This window comes from Balaenoptera borealis, assembly GCF_965194805.1.
Source record: "Balaenoptera borealis genome assembly, chromosome: 2".
NCBI classification, from domain to species: domain Eukaryota; kingdom Metazoa; phylum Chordata; class Mammalia; order Artiodactyla; family Balaenopteridae; genus Balaenoptera; species Balaenoptera borealis.
In genome coordinates this window covers 95,230,742-95,254,183 of record NC_138867.1, presented here as the reverse complement: position 1 = coordinate 95,254,183, position 23,442 = coordinate 95,230,742, and the positions used below count along the sequence as shown (strand labels likewise).

Genomic DNA, 23,442 nt, shown 5'->3' with positions numbered 1-23,442 from the left:
AGACAAAAAAAAAAGGGGGGATTAAAAAATGAGAATAGCATCAGACTACTGGACCCTGGATGCCAAAAGAAAATGAAGTCTTTAATATTCTGAGAGAAAGCGCTTTTCAATCTAGAGTTTTCTATCCAGCCCAGTGATCAATGAAGCAAGAGACAAGAATGAATGCTGCCATACCTGCAAGGTCTCAAAAAATCTCTCTCTCACCCAGTACTTTTCCTCAGAAGCTACTGGAAGATGGAGTTTCCAAAATGAGGGAATAAATGAAGAAAGAGGGAGAAATGAGGTTCAAGAAAAAACGTACTCAACACACAAACAAGGCAAAGGAAATCCCCAATACGATGGAGAAGCAGTTTACAAAGTCTCCAGAAATTCAAGTTCAAGGTGAAATGAATAGATTTTCCCCAATATACAAATCCAATATAGAAAGCTGAGCAAATAAAAAGAGGCAATTATTAATTACAGAGAAAATTTTAAAAAGTGCATAAAAGGTTAAATGTTTATAATATACTACATAGTTCAACTACAAGTGCAGTTCGCATAGTCATAATAATGTAAATATGCAATATAGATTATTGGTGTTTACATAACTTACTGAGAAGAAAAATTACTTTTTTGGGGGGTAGAGTCGGGAAAGTGTGTACATGAAAGTGAAAGAAAACTAAAACTCCAACTTCCCTAAAAATCTAGATGAAAAATCTAAAGGTAGCAAATAAGCAATGCCATTTAGAAATATGGAAAGCAATTACTAAAGAAATGGCTAAAGGAATTTAAAGTGATTGCTTCTGGAAAGTAGAAATGGGTGAGGTGTGTTCTGAGTTTGCTATTTTTGCAACAATTCTCATACAGATATTTCCTTTGTTAAACTATTTGTGTGTATATAAATATTTGATTTTCAAAAACTACATTTAAAAATACCTAGCTACTACAAACACCAACATCCTAATATTTACCAGTTCTATAAACTCCTAAGTCATTCCTATATGTCTATTGCTAATTTCAACTGGAATTTTCTTCACCAAGGTCACAAGAGGTTCCCCCCTCATTATGATAGAGTTCCTCCTGTTTACATAACAAATCTATTTTTGCTTGTTTGTTAAATGGCAAGGTTAACATCACAGATGCTCTAATTGATTAACCTAGACTCTCTGAACAGTTCCCGAGTTCTGAGACCGTGTCTAGGCTCTACACCACCAGAGCTCTTCAGACAATAAAACAAATACACACAGTCTCTTTTCACTAACTGTTGAGAGGTCAATAAAACCAAATATACACCTATAAGCCCCTTATCAGTAATCACGTGAACACTATTATAGATAGGCAGTACAATCAACAAACCACTCTGAGACATTCCCTAAAGTTCAGACATCTTGCATCCCCACTTTTCCACTGGATTTCTGTCTCAACAATAATCAATACTATAACCAAAGAGGTGCCAAAATGATTCAGTATTACCATTAAACGAATGTTTCTGATGGAAGTCTCCTATGCAATTTGTAGGTCTCCAAGTTTTGACAAGGATTATAAAGGCAGCCCTCTACTGAAAACTGATTAAATTAGAAAAGAAAATACATAATCATCAAGACATTGCTGTATGCAAGGTATCTTAAGAAAAGTTCTGTCACACTCATTTAAAAGAAGCCCACTAGAGAACCCCAGATTTTCAAGAGTGAGTCTCTACATGCCTCTAGTCTAAAATGTGTTCTTTCTCCCACTTTCAAGGACACCGTAAGACAAATTATGTTCTCAGGAAAAGAAACAAACTTACCTTTCACAAGCTCGGACAGTCCATGCGGCAATTATCCATAATGAGATACTAAAAACCAAGAGTACAGTTCCTGGGCATATAGTCATTAAAGTCTTCATAACAAAACGTGTATTGAAGTTTATCTTATTAAGTGCTCCAATGCTTCTAGAAGAGGCATCAGTGAAAAGTTTGCTGTGTAAAAGCATGACTCTGGCAATCAGATAGAGTCTTAAGAACATTGGTATAGATAAAATAATATCCACATCAGCGGTGGTGGTGGATGGGGCATAGGAGAAGGCAAGCCGGGCCGTCCATGTGAACGTATAATTCCCAGGTATGGGATGAATAGCACACACCAGTATTTCCAAGCAGATGAAGAAAATACGCTCATAAGTCATGGCTATTCTCCAGTCATCTGCTCCATTGTCCACCATGAACAACTGAAAAAATAAAGTAGAAAATCAGCTTCAGTATGGCATGAATGGTCCACAAGTGTTAGCGCAGATTTTTAAAATACATAACAGGTGACTTTTAGCAATCACGGCGAGCTCTAGGTCATAACTTCCAAGTGCTAGCCCGCGCACCGCAACGGAGAGTAGCCCCCGCTCGCCGCAACTAGAGAAAGCCCGCGTGCAGCAATGAAGACCCAATGCAGCCAAAAATAAATAAATAAATAAATAAATAAATTTATTTTAAAATAATAAATAAATAAATGCTAGCCAGGTACACTATTTTAAGAAAATGGTATTGGCACAAAAGGAGAACTTTATTTTGTTAACAATTAAAATTACAAACTTCCTATACAGGAGCCGAAGATATTTTGGAGTCCATGCCCCTGGACAATCACGTTAGTGACATCACTTTAAAATAAGGGGCTTGGGCCTGTCAGTAATGTATCTCCTCCTTAGATGAAGTCAGAAGGACTTGCCTTATAACAAGTTGCTCTCCTCTTTCAGGGTCTGGATCTAAACCTTGCACAATTCTAGCCATATTCTCAGTGAAATCTATTTACAGTGCCTCTGCAATCAGTTACACCCTATAATGCAACAATGCCTGAGTGTTCTTAAAGGAAATCTTATTCTCGGCTTCCGAGAGGAAATCACAAGGGACCATAGTCAAATGTGGCAAAAACATTTCTTCCAGCTGCCTCGCTCCTGCTCTATTTTTTATCTCTTTTCTTCTGCTCTCCCATAGCCTTCCCTTGGATTATTAATTTGTTTTCCATCTTTCTTTTGCTAATAAAGTTTCCTTTTTCCTATTTCTGTTATTCTTCACTCCACAATGAAAGAAAACAAAAAGAAAAGAAAGAAAAAGGAGATAGATAGACGATAGATAGATAGATAGACCGACCGACCATAAAAGGAACAGAAAAGAATGTTTCCTGTCTTCGCTGGTTGTTCAGTAAACAAGTCCCCCAGGCTCTAGTCCATAAACAACCAGAGGCATCTGGAAATGTGTGGTGACATTTCTGACTGCCGCAGTGACTTGTGAAGGCTACTGGCATTTAGAGCCAGGAAGCCAGCGGCGCCAAGCAGGCTGCAATTCTGAGAGTCCCACGCACAAAAAAGACCTATCTGCCCAGAATGCCGGCAGTGCTCCCCCACTGAGAAAGATGACATATTCTTTGCCTTTTGGTAAGTAGCCAACTTACGTAGAAAGCATGAGATGAAAGCAACCCAAGTGAGAACAGTGCGTTCTCAGGTAAGCGAGTCGCAAAGGAAGTTGGCAGAGCAGACCCCCAGGATGACTGGATTCTATGATCTCTGCTTCTCTAGCGTCAAAAAAAAAAGTCATTTTCCCACCACTTAAATGGTTACAAATTCCCATTCTAGGGTAATTATTCTGCAGGTCATAGCTACTGCCCATGCTGTTATTCAAACACTGCCATCAGCGCTACTTTGCAAGGACAGGAATTTGAGGACAAAAATGATCACTTCTTTCTGGTACTTCAAAAAGTTAGACAATAAGCAGAATCTCTTGTCAAAATTTTAACAAATTAAGTTACGGCAACATAATGGCTTTGGGTATGCCTTTATCATAACTTTTCATCTAGGGACCTCAAAGTGTTTGATAAATAAATGCTAACAGACGGTACAAATTAGATTTTCCAGTGTCCGATAAAGAAACCGATCATAAATAAAGCTGCCAAGTTGGCTATATAAATATTCCTGTTCAGTTCACCACTTTCAATACCACGTTGGCATAAAGGATTTCATTAATAAAGATATACACAAGATTGTATAGAAATAATGGTAGACATCTTCTAAACTTTATATCAGTAAGTATTTACTGGGTACTTTATAACTCTAAAGGAATGTGACCCCAAAATCTTTTAAGGTGTTTGTGTCCAAAGAATGTATCCCTCCAACTAGTTACTTCGAGAGGCTCTGTATGTTCTAGAGACGCTATCACTGCTCTCTTTGTAAATTGCTATCAGGGCCTAGTATAAGTCATGTAAGAAAAATAGTATTGTTATTTAAATCTACATTTCCATTTCTACCGAATATGGTATTACCCAGTTTGTCTACTTTCTTCACCAAACATGGCTCTGAACGACTTGGCAAAAAATCAAAACCACCCCCAAAAGAAGTACCAAGCACCAAGACTCCGGCTGAGCACAATTCCAAGACAGGCTTTGCCCACACCATTCTAGGCAACAGCAGCTTAAGTGCAGAATGAGTACCTTCCCAGGTAAGTGGTAAAGAAATGTATAATTCTCATATATTACTTCCAGTCTCATATCTTTCCAGGCCTGGCCCTCCTCCCATCACTTAGAGAGCGCTTGTTCCTCTGACCTCAGGCTACTCTCTTTTTTCCAGGCCCCTTTTCATTGCCCGCTCTGCTCACTTCCCTAACTAGGCTGGTTCTCTCTATTCTTTACCATCACTTCAACCATTATGTCATCGTTATTCTCAGCAGCCTTCTCCTTTATATTCTGGTGGACCTGCCCTGGTAACTTTACATCTAAGACCTGCAGGGGGGCCGGGGCCACCACATGCCTGCGCTTTCAAACTCAGCTGAACCCTTAGCATCCCTGTGATCATGCCCCAGCTCCCTATAGCTTCTGCCCTGAACAATCATCTTTCTCCTCTAGAGCCAATTTTGTTCCCCTGTCAGTACACTTTCCCCCAGTATCAGAAATACCTCTATTTTATACTTCAGCCACAAACTCACCTACATCTCACCTTTTCTCCTTATTTCCCTTCTCTTTTGTTCCAACTATTTAAAGCAATGTTACACGAAAACCCAGTTCTCCTGCACTGACAGCCTAGTTTCCGTGCTTTCTCCCTCTCAGCAGAGTATACAAGCAAGTTCAAATCTGTACTGTTCATTAAAATCAAAGCGACACAAACAAACAAGAACCCCCACTGGCTCTATGTCTGCCCTAAGTGGTGTTCATTTTCTCACTTTTCTTTCATGCCTCAACACCCCCATGGGGCTTTTGTCCTCATCACCCCACCAATATAGCTCTTGCTAAGGGTCACTCAAAATACCTTAATTATGAGATCTGGTCCTTCCATCTTAATTTTTATCTCACTTGATCTGTCTGATATAAATCACTCCTTCCTTCCTAAAAAAGATCTTTTCTCTTGGCTTATGTGACATATTGCTTTTTTCATCTGCTGCCACGCTGAAGAATCCATCTCAGTTTCCTTAAAAAGCACCTTCCTCCTCCCCATTCAAGTGCTCCTGCTCTACTGAGGTCCATCTCTGACTCTTCTTTCTGTACTTTCCTGGGTGATCTCTTTCCTGCCTTTTACCTCCACCACCAGATTCCTCCTACTGGAAGCCGTCCTCCATCCTCCAACGACCTTCTGAAAATGTAAATTATATAATCTTGCCATCAAGATTAAAACCATTCCAAGCCCCCCATTCGGCAATCTGGTTTTGCCTATCTCTTCAATCTCATTGCCCATTATTCTTCTTACATTTTCCTCTGGTTGCGGATTTCAGAACATACTACCTTAATCGTGCCTCTATGTCCTTGTACATTCTGTCTTAAGGACCGGAAAGTCTTTCCACCTAGCAAATTCTTATTCCTTTAAGACCAATTCCACAGTCACCTCCTTTGGGACACTGTCCAGGCCCCAGACAAATCTGCAAAACTCCCCCCTTTGTTACACCATGATCCCTGTATGTGCCTCTTATTGATGCTGCCACAGAGGACAATAAGGATTTTTTTGTCAGACTGTCACCCCTACTTGTCTGTGAGGCTCCTTGAGGACAGGATCCACATCTACCTAGTAGAGAATAATAAACGCTTGGAAAATGAACTACCTTGCTATTTCTCAGTTAATATTGATGAACTAATCACTGGACAGGTCCTAACGCTAATGATACATGCTCATGGGAGATGAGAATACTAATGCAGAACATAAGTGAAATAAATCTATGACATTTTCCAAATTGGTACAAGAACACGTCCTATTAAATGTTCAGGCATTGCAGCAGCATAATTTTGCAATTCCATAGCAAGTTCAGTAACGTCCCCAGAGAAAATTTCTATCATGTAGTTGCTTTCTACTATCAGGGGTTTAATCAACACCTAAAATGATTTTAATTCTTGGTTTTATCACAGCACATACTTCAATGCCAAAGTTAAGAAAGAAATATTTCCTCTACTCTTCACATAATCCCCACCCTTAATTGCTGCTTACTCCTTTGTTTATTCATTTATTTACTAAATATCCAGTGTACTGAATACTCACTATGTGCCAGGCACTACGCTACGTACTAGCCACACAGTAGGATTTATAGCAGAGAGTCTGCCCCATGGAACTAACTTTCACCAGTAAAGAAAGACAAAATCAAAAAAGCAGACCTAAAGCAATTTAATGAAGTAATTATGCCTGTGGACACTGCGATGAAGGAAACAAACAAGAGATGAAATAAAGAACAATAAATTGGTGGTGACAGCAGATGTGGTCATCAGGGAAGACATTTTGAGAAGTACCGTTTAAGGGAACACCTGGACAAAGAGAAAAGCCAGTCATATAAACTGCCAGGAGAAGAATATTCTACGCAGAGGAAATAGCACATGTAAAGGCCATGGGCTATAAAAGCTTAGCATGCTTAAGGAAATGAAAGAACACCAGAGTGGCTGAAAGTTAACGATCAAGGGGCAGAGTGAAAGGAGACGAGCTTGAAGAGCCAAAGATGGACCAGACATGCAGGACCTTGTTGGCCACAGTGTCAAGACTGGATTTCAGTCCAAGTGCAGCGGGAATCCACTGAAAGGTATTAAGCAGAGGAATGACATGATGTGATTTACAGATAAAAGGGCTGATCCTACTGCTGCGGGAAAACCAGAGTTTACAAGGGAGGATACTAGTTAGGAAGTTCTATTGCATCTGATTAGTTGTAGTTAGTACCCCCCTGACCTAGACCAGGGTGAGTAGGGGTTGCCATGGAAATGAATAGAGTGGGTGCACTAGAAATATAGTTTGGAGATCTTGCTAGAATTTGCCGATGGGCTGAATGTGGGAGTGATTAAAAAAAAAAAAAAATCATAGACAACTGAGTTTCTACTCTGTCAAACACAGTGGATGTCTGTGCCACTTCCTGAATATAGTGGGCCAGATGCAAGGAGTGGGGAGGTTCCATTTTGGCCACTGTCATCTGAGTATAGATGCCAAGTAGGCAGCAGGATATGCAAGTCACTCAGAGGAGAAGTCTGGACTATTGAAATAAATTTGGAAGGTGTCAGTATTTAGGTAGTTTTAGGAGATCAAAAGAAAAATTAGAGAAAATGAAGAGGACAGGACACAAGGCCAAGTCCTGAGGAACGCCAAATGTGGAGGGCAGCTGGAAGCCCTTCTGTGAAGTAGGAAGAAAAAGTGTTATTTTTGGAGTCAAGGGTGAGGGCTATCCATTATTAACTGTAAAATAATATTTACCAAATTCAGAGCTATGTTAATGTACTCAATATTCTATACAGAAAATGAAAACACTCTAAACATCACAGTTTTTCATCATCTGATTCCATGTCGAGTTAAAATCCAACTGTAAAAATACTCCCATTACATTCCATATGATCCATATAATATATATATATATATATATATATATGATCTCTTTTAAGCTAACTTGTGGGGGAGTTAAAGTAATCAAAATGACACATTAAACCATCTCTATATTCATTTATCATTCTGATGTTGATAAAAGAAGAAAGATTGTAGGGCAAAAGCATGACAGTTTCATCTACTTTAATTCTAGAGCTGTGGTTAATAGTCTTTGCCAGAGTAAAGTAACTTGTAGGCATAACAGAATATGCCCTAGGAATATATCCCACCACAAGCTTGAACTTTCCAGTGCAACTGCTTTATATTTGCTCAGATACTCCAAACATAATCTACTTCAAGCTCATTGTCCAAGGTGAAATGGCAGTGAGAGTCATCAGCAGGAAGAAGGTGGGAGAGGTCTGCCATAGTGATCAGGTCACATGCTGGCATGGGGACCTCTGCTCAGCCAGCTCAGGAGAGCGAGGGGCTCAGCTGCAGAAGCCTCAGCTGCCTCTGACATATGATTTTCCTCTTCAATGAGGCTGAAAGCTCTATGGTCTGATCTGGGACAGTGTTTTACATATCCTGGGTTTCCTTTCTGGTAGAGAATTCACAGCAGTGCTCAGCAAAAAAGTGGTGCTTGAAAATCATTCTGAATAAAATAAATTTAGGCGTGTATCTGTTAAGAAAGTAAGTATAGGTAGAATAGCCCAAAACACTCTGAAAAGAAACAGTAATAGGGAGAAGCAGCTCTGATAGATTATTCAACAAATTAATGATTGAAACCATGTGGTACTGGCACATAAAACAACAGAGAGGCCAATGGGACAGGACAGAAAGTCCAAACTAGACCCAACACACTGGGAATTTCACAGGATTATAAAGGCAGACAGTCAAATCAGTGGGGAAAACACAGTTTATTAAAAAATGATTTGGGGACAACTAAACAGCCATCTGGAGAAACATAAAGTTGAACAGATGCCTCATACCAAATACATCAAGAAAAATTCCTGGCGGAGGAAAGATTTAGATGTAAAAATGAAACTATTAACATATTAGAAGAAATTATGTGAGAATTATTTTGCAAGCTCACTAAAAGGAAGGCCTTTTTATTTATTTATTTATTTATTTATTTAAGTGTAGTTGATTTACAATGTTGTGTTAGTTTCAGGTGTACAGCAAAGTGATTCAGTTATACATACATATGTATTTTCTTTTTCATATTCTTTTCTATTATGGTAAGGAAAGTCTTTTAACTCTGACAAAAACACCAGAGTCTTAAAAGAAAATACTGATACATTTTTGGATTGACTACACTAATCTTTCGTTTTCTGCACCTGGCCAAAACTATAACAAAGAGAATAAAAAAGACAAACACCAAACCATGCAGAAACTCTTCACAACTGTTACCACAAGAAACTAATTTCCCCAATTGTATAAAGTTTCTTATAAATCCTTAAGAAAGAGATGAGCAGCCTAACAGAAAAATAAACAAAGGATACAAATAGCAGGTCATGGAAAAGGAAATAAAAATAGCTCTTAAACCTATATAAAAAAAGAAGATGCTCGACTTCAATCATAAGAGGAAAATGTGATACCATGTTTTTGAGCTGTCATATTGAACAATACCTAAAAGTTTTATAACACACTATATTAGTGAAGGTGTGGAGAAACAGGAACTCTCATACATTGTAGGTGGAAGTGTAAATTGGTATAACCCCTGGGAGGGCAATTTATCAGGTCATAAATGTACATACACTTTGATCATGCAATTTCATTTCCTTAGATGAAATTTGTCCTATTGACATATTTACCCATGTGAAAGCGAACATGTATGATCATTTGTTACAGCATTGATTGTATATTAGCAAAAGACTAGAAATAATCTCAATATCCACTAATAGGGAAGAGGGTTAAACAAATTAGAGCTGTCCACAAAATGGAATAGTATGCTGTTAAAAAAATGATGATAAAATTGTTATATACTATTTAAGAAAGTGGTCTACTTTCTTAAAGTCACTCAGTTTAACAAACAAAAAAGGCATTCTATATGCTACTAATTGTATAGCTTTGTTAAAGGAAGAACATATAGTCGTGTTTGTATGTGCATAAAATATCTTTGAAAGAATATTCTAGAACTTAATGAGAAGTGTTGCTTAAGGGAGGTAAACTGAGTGGCTGGGGATGAGAGATGGAAGGGAGACTTTTAATTATTTTACCTTTTTATTTACTTTTAAGTATTTTTAATACTCATTTTGGAACCATGTGAATAAATAAATGTAAGTTAATTAATAACAAAAATAAGGGGAAATGATTGTTAAAGAAGAGAGGAAGGGAAAATGAGGATGACTGAGGTCATGAGACATTCAAATGCACCCTAACAAATAGTTTACATGTGCAAACCTGCTAAACTAAAAAACAGTAACTGACATTCAAAACAGCAATCTACAGAACCAAACACACTGAATACAGTTTTTATCTAAAATATTCTGCTTACCAAGGCAAGACCTTGAACCATTACTTCACACAACTGTTTTCAACAGGATGAACAAAAATAAGGTTTCTTGGTTAACCTTTAAACCAAATATTCAATAAAACCGAGCTCTCTTTTCCATTCAGTTACTGAATGCTTCTATTTGTAAGGTTCCATGAATACAAAGATTAAAAAGCCTCTTGCTGTTTGATGAGGAAGTGAAACATAAATGAATGATTACAGTGCTGGTGGAAATTGCCAGAACAAAGGTGTGAAGAAGATACTGAGAAAATACAGAGGCGCTCCATCATAGACTAGTACACAGTACCCACCCCTCCCTTCCACTGCCATTGCCTGGACTCTTCATATAACACAGGACTATGAACTTCCAAGTTGAGTTCTAGGATATTTGGGCGATAATGGCCCCAAAGAAAACACACAAAACGTATTCATCCAAAAAAGAAGCTCCTTCCTCAGGAAACAGCTTTTGGATGAAATAGAGTGAAAAGCCACTACAGAGGCAAGACAAATAATGAGGATTTCTTCATTAAGGCATTGCCAAGACTAAGTCAACATAGAATTCAGACCACAACTGCCTGCCACAGAGAAGGTCAAAGGACAAACAGGGGAAGAGAGAAGATGTCAATGGTTTCACTGAGATTTCCTGCAAGACCCTCAGCCCAGGACTGTGGGAGGAAAAAACAGAAAAGCTATGTTCAGAATGCACATTCAATGTTCATTCCTGAGCCAACTGGGAAGAAACAAGCAATGCTGATGTCTGTCATTCCCTCATCACCCACCCTGTGGTCTTTCCTCACTTTTGGAGCCTCCTGCCCATTCCAGCAGCCCTGTGCACTCACGCTGCCCTGAGAGTTTTCTGCATCCAAGGAGGAGGATTTCAAAACTAATACGGTAAAATATTAATCACTGAATTGCTAACTCCTTCCTGGGCGAAGAGTGTAAAGAACTTGCCTGGAATGCAGGAAACCAAGGCTCAGATTCCAGAGAGTCTAACTGGTTATATGACTTTGGGAAGTCATCCAAACTTCATGGACTTATTTCTATGACCGGTAAAATGGAGATAATGCTATTAGCCATCTCTGAAAGTGTTATAATGATGAAATGAACACACAGCATACATTGTGACCAACACTGTTCCCTGGCTAAGCCAGTGCCGTTCCCCTCCCTCTTCTCTCTTGCCCATCTCCATTCTAGAAATATCCACTTTCCCAGACTCTTTTCAGGTATGTGTAGCTATGAGATGTAGTTGTGACCAGAGGTTATAAACCAAAGGTTGCTGGAGGACTTACTAGAATGTCTTTGCTGTTTTGGATAAAAATGACATCTGGCTGGCAAAGCGCTCTTTGTTCCCTTCCTCTGTCCCTAAATAGAGGTGATACCTGGGTCTGCAGCAGCTATCTTGTGACAATAAGAAAAAAGCCAAAGGGATCACGGTCATCGCAGCCCTGAAATCTTAAGCCACTGAGCCAGCAAGCATGTACCCTATTTGTTTAAGCCGCTGTTAGTTGGGTTTTCTGTTATTTGAGCAGCTAAAAGTATGCTACATTTAATTTAATATACATTAAAGTGCTATGTAAAGGTCTATAAAAATAAAGAATAATCATTAAGTTAAACACTTAATGGAGAGAGCAGCCAATAATTCAAAAGGGATGCATCGCAAATACTGGAATTTAAAGCACAATAGTTGTCGAGTGGTAGAGTTATTTCTGGGTGGGAGGCTTTTGTTCATGCCTTTTAAATATCAACCAACTGCTCAGAATATCATATAGTGTGACTCATAGGAAATACACACACACGTTTTGGAGCCAGAGAAGCTTGGATTTAATTTCTGACTTGACCACTTACTAGCTAGTGGTTTGAGGACAAAAGATACTTAATCTCTCTAAACCTCAGCTTGCTCATTTACAAAAAAAAAAAAATTAAGATAAAATCAACCTTGTATGATTATTATGAGGCAATCACCCACTCTGCGGACCCCAGTAAAAATGACCCCATGAATAAGTAATAATATTCCACAGATCCTCAAGTGGGGCAAGAATATGAATTAAATATTAACTTGTGATATGAAAATGAGAATGTCATGGAAGAGGAGGAAGGGAAGTTCATAAGGAAAGACAGATTAGAGCCAAGTCATTATTGAGAGGAGGTCTAGAAACTTCAACTGTACCTATTTTGAAAGAATTCTTATCCAGCTACAAGTTTCTGAAATTATCCTCTTCTGACTTAGACTAGGGCTTTGTCTACAAACCAAAATCCTAGACTTGTCTAGTGGGGTCCAGTGGTATAAGGTCATCATAAACCCATGCCCTACTGCTCTTAAAACTTATTTAAAATCTTAACCCCCTTTCACATGGCTTCTCACAAATGGGCCCACATCTTCTATGGGCCACTCATGCTCATGTATTATTTTACACATGCTCATGTATTATTGGGTAATTATGGTCACAGTGTCTTGGAATTCATGCAAATTGTGTCTAAAATTATTTTTGAACTTCCATAAAGATAGAATAATTATTTTTCCCCTTTTGTTTCTCTCAACAGAAGTGATATGACAGAAAGCACAAAGATGTATGGCTTGGGAGGCTGTGCTCTAGAATCTGGCTAGACTCAGGCAGGTCTAGGCTTCACTCTGACCTTCTACCACTGACTAGCTCTGACCTCAGAAAAACCACTTAAACTTTCTAAGCCTGAAATTCATCATCTGATAAGAAGGTCTAATTAGAGACTCTCTCTCACAGGACTGAAGGACAACTGGATGAGACAGTGCTCAACGAATGTTAGTTTCTTCCCTAATAATTCATTTCAGTACTGGGTCAACAGGTGGCCTCCAATGAATGTACTCTTACCTAACTGAAAGGAGAGTAAGAAGAGGTAGACACAGATACTGACATCACTGATTATAGTATTGGAAAGGAGGAAAATCAAGATTAGAGCAAACAAGAAACTGGAATAAAATTCCCCCACGGTCAATTTTTTACTAATGTTTCATTGACATGCTTATGTTAACTGGCCATAAATTTTTGTAAGCATCCTGAAATCATTTTGGGAGTTGATAGGGGACAAACCACAAGTAAAATAAAATAAACGTGTTATGTCCTAAAGCCAGGAAATAATTGAACATGAGTGAATCAGTTGATTCTAAAAATTTAATTGGAAATAAAAACTGTATATTTTCACTTGAAGCATTACAGCAATTAATTGCTACATGGCTAAAATGTAGCATCATCACCTTAGTTATTTCAAGCACTTAAAAAACTAGCTAAAAGCCCGTTTACATGTATTAGCTCATTAGCCCTTCTAACAGTCCAATTAAAGCACAAGCAAGTGAAAGGATTTGGTCATAGTCACATGGTGAGTTACTGAAAAGCCTGGAGTTAAAGTTCAGGTCCTCCAGAATCCACATTATTTGATGGGGGCATCAGGCTGAACTGAAAAGTTTGATGCAAATCAAACATTTATAAAGCAAATGCTTACCCACTAATTTACATTATGATTTTGAAAGTGTCACATCTTTACTCCCTGATGACCTTAGGTGACAGTAGCTCCTCAGATCCCCTGCTTCACTGGCAGAAGCAAATACTTAAATAAACTTGCACATTACATTCAATGCCCTGTGGTAACAGAAATAGACTGCTTCCTTGTTTAGCTTTTCTCCAACTTAGATATTCTTCATCCAGAATACTTTTTAAAAACTTTGGTTGTAACTTTGGTTGTATAGAACCTCAAATTGCACACAGTACTTGAGATGAAACTTAAAAGCTGTTTTAAAGTGTACTTAACTTACCACATGTTAATTAGGGCCTGGCACTGCTTTAACCTGTACGTGTATTAATTCACCTTAAATACATACCCTAAAAGGGTAGATAAAATTTTCATCTCCCTCTTAGGGATGAGGGAACTGAGGGGTTAGAGAGCAAGCCAGGGTTATATGGTGCTGAGGTATGGGTCTGAGATATGAACCCAAGCACTCCCGCTTCAGAATTTGTGTCCATAATAAGTCTACCACTGAACATCGCATATTTACCCAGTTATAAAACAATTTTTAGGAAGAAAACAGACAACGCTAGCAACAATATCAAACAAACCCATGTATTATTGACAAGTTTGGTTATCTAGGGCACAAACATTCAACTAAGGTGAAACAAAGAATATACAATAAGGAAGGAAACAGCAGATTGAAGGAAGAGAATTATTATATTTAGTAAATCAGTTGTAGCAGGAAGTCCTGGCAGAGAGGAAAGATATACACAACACACAATACACACACACACACACACACACACACAAAGCAGACACAAGGTCTTAAAAGACCCCACAGTCTTAACTCATTTAATGAAAGACCAAACAATCTTGTACAGCTCAATCACCCAAAGGACACCACGGCATTACGACACACACAATCTCACGTTCCAGATAACCGTGCTTCCTTGAACAAAGGCTCTCTGAGGTTTAACTGATGCTCTCTTGAAAGGCAGGGGTATGTAGAATCATTAAACCTCTGTCTAAATTATAGAAAAATTTCTATCTAAACTGTTAAAATAAAAGTTGGTATGGAATAAGGGATTATCATGTCCTTCAAAGTTCTAAAAGAAAAAAGAGTCAGCCTGTATACCTCTATACATAGGTAAAATCTCTTTCGGGGGAAAAAAGGTGAAAGACATTTCAGACATAAAGATGAAGAGCAGAATGGCTGCTAAAGGATTTACTACAAGCTCAGGAAATAGGACCCAGAAAGGAATTGGAAGAGGGAAGGAACAGGTAAACATGTTAGTAAATCTAAATAAAAAATTGGCTGTAAATAATTATAGGCATCAACATCATCATAACGACTAATTTCGATGAGGTTGGAAAAGCAATAAATAAATAAAAAATGGACATCAATGACATAGATGGAGGGAGGAAGGGAGATTAAATGAAGGCCTCCAAGGGTCGTTACATTGTATGAAAGAAGGAGAGAAATTCTGATTGACTTCAGACACCATGAAATATATATATTTGCTACAAATTTAAGAAAAAATTAGAGAAAGAATAAATTTTTAAAAATCCTCACATCGCCCAACATAAGGAAAGAAAGGAGAAAGACAGAAGTCATGAAGAAACATTATGAACTCAAAGTAAATGTCAGAAATTGGTACAAAAAGAACAGTTGCTATAATTAACGTAGCTGAACGAGACTAGACATCCAAAATACAGTGCTGAGTGAAAAAAAAGCAAGTGGTAAAATGATAGACACAGCATAGCATCTCTGTGAAATTTAAATAATTCCAACTACTATAGATTGTTTATAAATACACATATATTTAGTGCACACATCAAAGCATGGACTGGAAATATGTACACACATTTCTGAATGGCACTTGCCTCTACGGAAGGAAGGGAAAAAAATGAGACTTGGAAGAAAATAAAGAATATTTTGAGTTTGGCTGTAATGTCCTGTTTCACCTATGATAAATAAAATCTGGGGGGGGAAAAGAAACAAAAAACTTCTACTGCTGAAGGGCAAAACCTAGAGAGTCTCTGGGAAGAATCCCTTCTGAAATGTCGGGGAATCTAGGCTCAGAGTCTCCCTCACAGTGCTGGGCTGTGTGTCCTTTCTTCTTTCCTTTCTCATGTACAACAAAAAGGCTCTGTTGGAGCTGAAACCAGTGGAGAAGCTGTGAAAGAAGAAAGTCACCAGCATGATTCTACACGCTCGGCTGCTCAGAGTCTTGGCAACTGGGAACACATCGCAGCAGTGTAGGAAACAAGAGCCCCAAGTCTGGGTACAAACCACAAGGAAGAATCTTTTTTAGTTGTTGTTTATTTTTATTTTTCTAAGTTCAGCCCACAAAGTTAGCTGCCCAGAGCTTTATGAAACACGTTAAACCCAGTCTGATGACACTCAAGGTTAAGCAAAAAAGCTCTTAATTGTAGCTTAGTGTTGAATTCTCAAAACTTCCTTTTTAAAACATTCTACTTTACTCTTTCATGACTGTTGTTATATTAATAGTTACTTTCCTGATTTGAAAACATGACAAGGTAGACCTTAAGTGGCAAGTCTGTCACAACTAGCCATGCCTGTAATTAAGTCCGAATCATGGGGACTAGCTCTGAACAGTCAGTCACGGCTGGTACTGGTGATTTTTAATAAAGACTACACATTTGTATTCTTTGGATTCAAATCAGACAAATATACTTGCTCAGTGCTCCAATAAAGATGAAATAACCTGAGGGGCCACAATGAAGTTGGTGTTCTCCAGAGTCCCCGTTAGGTCCATTTCACTCTAATGCTCTGGAGAATGACACATATTCAGGACTTGTTACATGACTGCCAACTGGCCTAACATAAAAATACTGCATCATAAAGGCAGGCTGTAGAAAATAAGGTAAAAATAAAAACCTACCTACTTCTTAAGGGAGGTTCTCTATCGAAAAGCAGAACCACCAACCTTGTGGATAAATCAGTGGTGGTAAATAGAGAGTGGAACCAATTCCTGGCAAAATAAATCTGAGAGGCAGAAAGAAAATATTATCTGTTATTTTAGCCAACTAGTTCTTTGCCTTATACACAATATCAGCTGTCCCTCCTTATATTCCTTAGGTGGTTATTTTAGAGACAAAGAAATTAAGAATGAGAAAAACAATCTCGCTCAGTCTTTCAGATGACAGGAATTTTACAGTTCCGTAACTCTTCTGAACATATTAAATTCAAAACTTAAAGTTATTGCCAATAAGTGAAATTGAGGATACGTGATTTTTAAATGTGCAGAGAATACACAAAAATCTGAGGAAACATATAGAAAGAAAACCAGTTTACTACATGTTTCTACACTCTAAAATTTGCAGAGATGAATGATGGGATAGCCTATTACAAATGAGACTTCAATCAAATTTAATGGAGCAAACATTTTGAGCCTATATGACATGCCAGCTGCTAGCAGAGACACAGAAATCAGTGACAGCCCATGACATCAAGGAACTCACAACAATGCAGGGGAGAAAAATCTGTGTAAATCAGCAGTTAAAATTTTGTTGAAAAGACTCCACTGCACTCAAGCATTGTGATCTTGGGCAAGTCTCTTTATTTCCCTATACTTCACTTTCCTCAATAAAATTATAATTCTTATTTCACTAAGTTATCATATGACTATAAGACAATGCAAGTATGGCCCTTGGCATGGTCTCTGGCACACAGAAAAGGCTGAACACATATTACCTGTGTGAGTCATCATGGTTTATGATAGTATTACATAGTAGTAGGATCATGAAAAGATGCAATACAGAAGGACAACTAGGTCAGCCTATGGGGTCAGGAAAAGCTTGCCACAAGAGGGAAAACTGAGTCGGGTCCAAAGGCAGATGGATGAAAGTAGTATGTTCCAGGCAAAAGGTGTAGCACATAACACACAGAGACACAGAAAGCTGAAAGAATAGCACAGCTTTGGCTCTCCAAACAGTTTGGGATGGTTCCATTGATGTGTGTGTATGTATTTGTGTGTGTGTGTGTGTGTGTGTGTGTGTGTGTGTGTGTGTGTGTGTGTGTACAGAGGTGGGGGGGTGCTGTTAATGAATAATGGGGCTGAAGGGGTGGGAAAGATCAGATCGCAAAGAAACTTACAGGCCATGAGGATTTTGGCTTTCCTTCCACAGTATTCGCTATTTGCATTGAAGGTGATTCTCATGGTTGGTATCAGTTATATAAATCAAGATGAATATGTACTTGTACATTTCAAATCAGAAACAGTACAAGAAAAAAAATTTAAGGTTTTAATGACCAGGGTTTAACTTCTGTTCAATGTTGTAAAGAAAGGGAGAAAGGGAGAGAGAAGATTAAAAAAGGGGGAGGGAAGGAAAGGAGAAAAGAAAAAAGAAGAGGAAGGAAGTAAATGAAGGAAGAAGAGGAAGGAAGGAAACAAAGGCAGGCAGGCAGGAGAGAGAACACCAATGGCCTGACAGTTGATTAAATCAGACTCCAATTTCCACAATAGCAAATGGGGCAACATATTTGCACACCTTGAATATTATGAGGTAGAGCATTTCACCACACCAAATTCATTCCACATTTATGAAAATAAACTTCCTAAGATAGTGACAAATCTGTGCATGTAAAAAAAGCATAACTAAGTTTCCCTAATGATTATTTTTGAAATTGAATAGCTTCTTTACTCAGAGATTCATAATTTATTTGTACAGAGAAGTGAACATAAAGTACACATTTAAAATAGTTGAGACAGGATGGCATGTACGTGTCACACAGGCCACCACTCACTTCCCCATCCCATACTCATGGCAGACATGATTAATCAATCCAGATCCTCACCAGTACAGCCCTTTTGTGGCCTCAAGAATCAATCTCAAAGCTGTCCTACAGTGACAATCAACCGATAGGAGTTGATGTGTGAGAGGAAACTTATTGGCCACATGCAACTAGAATACATGTCTCCTTCCCAAGAAATCTTTCCCTGAACTACCATGCCACTTGGTTTGGTTGAATATGGGGCTACACTTGGGAAATATGTCAAAGAAAAAGTTGTGAGACCTGAATTAGGGAGTTAAGATGGGAATCCCAGAGTGGAGCACAGATAAGGCACAGACTCAGATACCATCATATTTTATTACATTCATCAGTGTTCTTTCCCATCCTCTACTTCACTTTCATGGATAATTGAACATTGGCTTCTATCCCAACACTGTGGCTCTTTCTGAACAACCCCTAGAGACAGATGAAAAAGACTAAATAAGACATATTTTCTAGAACGATTAATTATGGATAAAGATTGTGCTACCACAGTCTCCTTGTATCAACTATGGTGAAGTGAAAGTAACACAATGTAAAATTCAGAGGAAAAATCTCCCTCATCTACATTAAAGTAAACCAAATGTTTGAACATCATACATTTTCCAGAAGTGGTTGCTTTATTTCCTGGTTATAGCTGACACGGAAAATGGTATTTTTCTCATATATTTCAGATAAAATCACAACTAAAAGTAAGGGCCGCGCTGCAAAAAGAAAAGGAAAGAACTTTTGAAGTCTTAGATCTGAATTGCATTCTCAGCGTTGCTACTCACTAGCTGAATAAGAATTATAATCTAGATAAAATGAGACAATGTATATAAATATACTCAGCAAAGTCTTTGTTCACAGTAGGTATGGAACACATATTGTTTATTCTGATACATACTAGCTATTTGACCTCTCCAAAGAATAGCTATTAAGCACATAGCTAACAAACCCTGACCTCTGTTTTACACAGCTCAACAATTTCCACATTAGTCATGGTCTTCTATTCCTACCCTATATCCACTCAAAAGGATTAAGTGATCATTAAGTCTTCCAATATCTCCCCTTTGCCTTGTCTTTCCTTCTAAGACCATATTCATTCTCAGGCAGTCAATCTTTTTGCATATTCCTTGAAGAATACTGCTTTCATCTCATCAATAACTTAGCCATCATATTTAATTTTTGATATAATCATCAAATATCATATGAGTGCAAGAATAATAATAAAATACAGGGGCAAAACATACAGACTTTTGTAGGCTGGAAGCTCAAATTCAGAAACAGGAGACTTGGACTAAAAAAACCCCTATCCAAACCCTTCCAATAACTGCACAAAACTCAACTAAATGGTTCTTCCAATAAAGGTCACAGATTGGTTATTACAGCTTAACACCTGGGCAATTTGGAAAACTCTTTTCTGAGATACTTATTTGTTCCTATTGACCTCAATGGCTACACTCAAGGAGGTTCACACATTCATGAAATGTTTATTCCAACCATTTTAAAGCCAGGGAACATGATATTAAACACAAACAGCTCAGAGAGAAGCTCTGAACATGCACAAGTCCAATCGCATGGGGTTAACAGAGCGAGCTGCTAATCCTGGGAGTGGCCGATTTCCAGGGATGGACATATGACCAGTAATGTGAGAGCAGATGCCAGCTGTCCTTTAGTTTTATGGCAGAAAGCTGAACCAATGGGCAAGGGGAACGAAAGTCTCTCATTAGACAAGAGAACTACTGACTCCTGAGAGGGAGAGAAATTCTCCCCTAGGTGACTTTTCTCTGTTAACTTTCTCTCTTTGTCTCTAACATCCAGAGAAAGAGGCGTCTATGCAAGCACCTGAAAGCTTGCACAGAAAGCAGTCTCCTAATGTAATCATATGGACACGGAGCACATAAATGCCAACACGAGAATAAACATAAGACGAGATTTACTATTTTCCCCAGATGTAGCAATAATCGTGTGTAGATACCTATACATCGAACAATTATAACTTGAGTTCAGGCTGGCGAATATCCACTACAGACAACAATTTACTTAAGTTACTAAAGCTCCCAAGTGGCTGTATATCATTGAAGGATCAGAACTGACAGCTGACTTGGAGATATTATGGATGCCAGAGACGGTCACCTATTAAGACTAACTGCAAAGCTGGAAAACGTGTTTTAACAGTCACGGAAGGCAAGGGTTGCAGATTATTAATAAAGGAAAACAAAAAGGAAACGTATGCCCTGGGCTTCGAAGTTGCTTCCCACTGTGCAACCATTTTCCAATCCTATTTCTGAACCATGATTAAAATATGGGAAAAGCTATATACATGAAAGAACATTAACCTCATGGCCCACCTTTTAATAGGATGATAATCTGTCATTCTCTTGCAAGTACAGGTCTCCAGATCCAGGACCATGATCACATTATATCAGATTACAGAGAAATCTACACAATCAAAGGATAGGTACCACCACCTCTTACCTCTGGCCAGCAATGGCCTGGCACTGTCAGAGAAAACACGGATGGCAGAGGCAAGCTAGCTCCTGCCCCGCTCCTGCTCTGGTTTAGGTCCACAAGAGTTTCGGATGACAGCACACAATGGAGCAGCTTGGGGGCAAACAGCTGCGTAACTGCCGGTGAGAAGGTAAAGCATATCCATAGAAAACAACTCAAGGAGGCTTAAATACTCAATTATACAGAATGGTAATCAATACAAACATTGCTCAGAAAAAGAAAAAAATAAAGTGTCTGAAATAATCAGACAAGGCTTCACAGAGGTGGTGGTGTTTGAGATAAACTGAAAAAGTCAGAGGGTATTTCGTTAAGGATCAAGAAGTAAAAGAGGACAAGCATAGTGGAAAACACCACCACCATCCTGTAGGGAATGGAGGGAGACCCAAAGAGGAGGGTTCTGCCATCAAACAGAAGTACTGGAAGCTGACCTGTCACCTCTTAGAGCCTCGTGATTCACAACCCCCTCCTGAAAGGACCAGCGCTTCCTAAGCACAGCATTGCTGTATCTGGATAGGTTCATTTTCACATTTCTTTCAGCCAAATGTACAAAATCTGTCTCTTTTGATAGTTATGAGGAATAGAAACAAATGCACTGCTACAACTTCACACAATGATATCTAACTATACGTGTGCTCATTTTAATATCTGGTTTTAATAATTTAAAGTCAAAATGAATTACAAATAGTGAAAGCTAAATTTCTTTTGTGATATAGAAATTATGGTAGGAAAATACAATAGATTAGAAAGAGCTTATGTTCTTTTGTTTGTGTCTGTAATGTGTTTGATAAGACACATTCATTAAACTATTATTAGTATTAGATTGCCATACCATCTTTTCTAAGACCGGTTGTTTTACACACATGGTCAATTATCCTTCAGTGAACTGAGGAGCAGTAGTGATGGCCACCCCCATTTCACAGATGACGATACAGGGACAGATGAGATGACTGCCCTAGTTCACTATCACAGGGATCTCAGCAAGATGTACGAACCCTACATGCACCCACTGCAGGTCTGTTCACTGGGCTGCTCAGCCCTGGGAAGCAGAATCAGACACGACATCTGCCCTCAGGGAGCCAACAAGGTCTGAGTCAGAGCCTGACAAATGCTGTTGTAATAATGACCCCCATTAATGGATCCTGAAGGCCACGCTGTGCCAGGCACTTCACAGATCTCTCCCAGCCTGACTGCGTCAAACTCCATGATGCCTTATCCCCAGTGATACATGAGACACTGAGGATCACAGAGGTCATGATTAGTGATGGCAAGTACAAGAAAGACAATAATAGTGCCACAGTCTGTGTGATTACTATGCGTCCAGCTCTGGGCAAAGCACATAATCTCAGTACAATTCTCAGCATAACCTCATGAGATAGGCTCTATTCTCCCCATTTTACAGATGAGAAACTGAAGCTCAGAGCTGTTGATAGGTTGTCAGAGGGAACTGGTAAAAGTTAGGGCAACCTGGGTTTGAATCAAGTTCCATTTCTCATCAGGGCTCTTTATCACTCTGTTAAATAGTAGGGGCAGCCAGAAAAATAAGGAGGGCGGCCAAATCAAGGTGAGTGAGGGGCTGGGCAGGGAAGGCTTCCTGGCAGAGATGATTCTTGAATTGAATTTTCATGCACAAGCAGGATTCAGGAAAATAAACTGGAAAGGCATTTCAGGCACAGAGGCATGGAACAGTGTGATAGCCTTCAGAACTGCAAGTGATTCAGTCTTGCTGGAGCAGAAGTGGTCTATTTGGGCGATAAAAACAGGGCTGAGCGGGGCTGACAGGCAGACAGGGGCCACGTCACGAGAACCGTGTTGTGAAGTATCTGCATTAAAGAATGTCCCCGCTGACAACAACAGAGAGCCATGCAAGGATTTTAGAACTGTTGTGACAGGATCAGGTTTATGTTTGGGACAGACATTCATGTAGCAGTGGGGGGAAGGACCATCAGAAAGAAGTGGGGGGTGGGAGGAGAGTGTCAAACTGGAAACAGGGAGACTATATTCATACACATTAAAAACAATAAGGGTAACAACCAAGGCAGAAATTCCCAAAAGGAGTTTCTTCTGACATGTTCCTCTGAGATGATTCTAGACTGTGTGTTGTTTACTTACAGTTTTAATTCATTATGTATTAGAACACATATGCAACTATACTATATCATAATTTCATAGATATTGTTACTTAAGATGAGGCTAAAAGACAGGAGCTGATTGAAAGGAAAATATTAATATAGTATAAAAATAAGATAATACAAATATTAAAATATGAATAAATAATGTATTATATATACTATATGTTATTTAAACATATTTATATAAATTATATATAACTATATATTATATATTATATATTTATATTATAATATATAATATATATACAATGTATATTATTGAATTATATTTACATATTACATATTTTCTAATATGTTAGATTATA

General features: G+C 38.5%; 1 protein-coding gene across 5 annotated transcripts in view; it reads right to left on the bottom strand.

The window, feature by feature from the left end:
* KCNN2 (potassium calcium-activated channel subfamily N member 2) overlaps positions 1-23,442 on the bottom strand; it is a 333,031-nt gene that overhangs the window by 131,249 nt on the left and 178,340 nt on the right. For 3 of the 5 annotated variants that reach the window (XR_014239446.1, XM_082376209.1, XM_082376210.1), the window contains one exon: positions 1,766-2,184. The exons of 1 other annotated variant lie outside the window; for it this stretch is intronic. Coding sequence is in view for 3 of the 4 variants with exons in the window: in XM_082376209.1 (XP_082232335.1) it covers positions 1,766-2,184 (419 nt within the window). In the remaining variant the exon portion in view is untranslated. Of the gene's footprint in view, positions 1-1,765; positions 2,185-3,098; positions 4,749-23,442 lie in introns of those variants that run through there. One more of the 5 variants, XM_082376211.1, reaches the window with a different exon arrangement.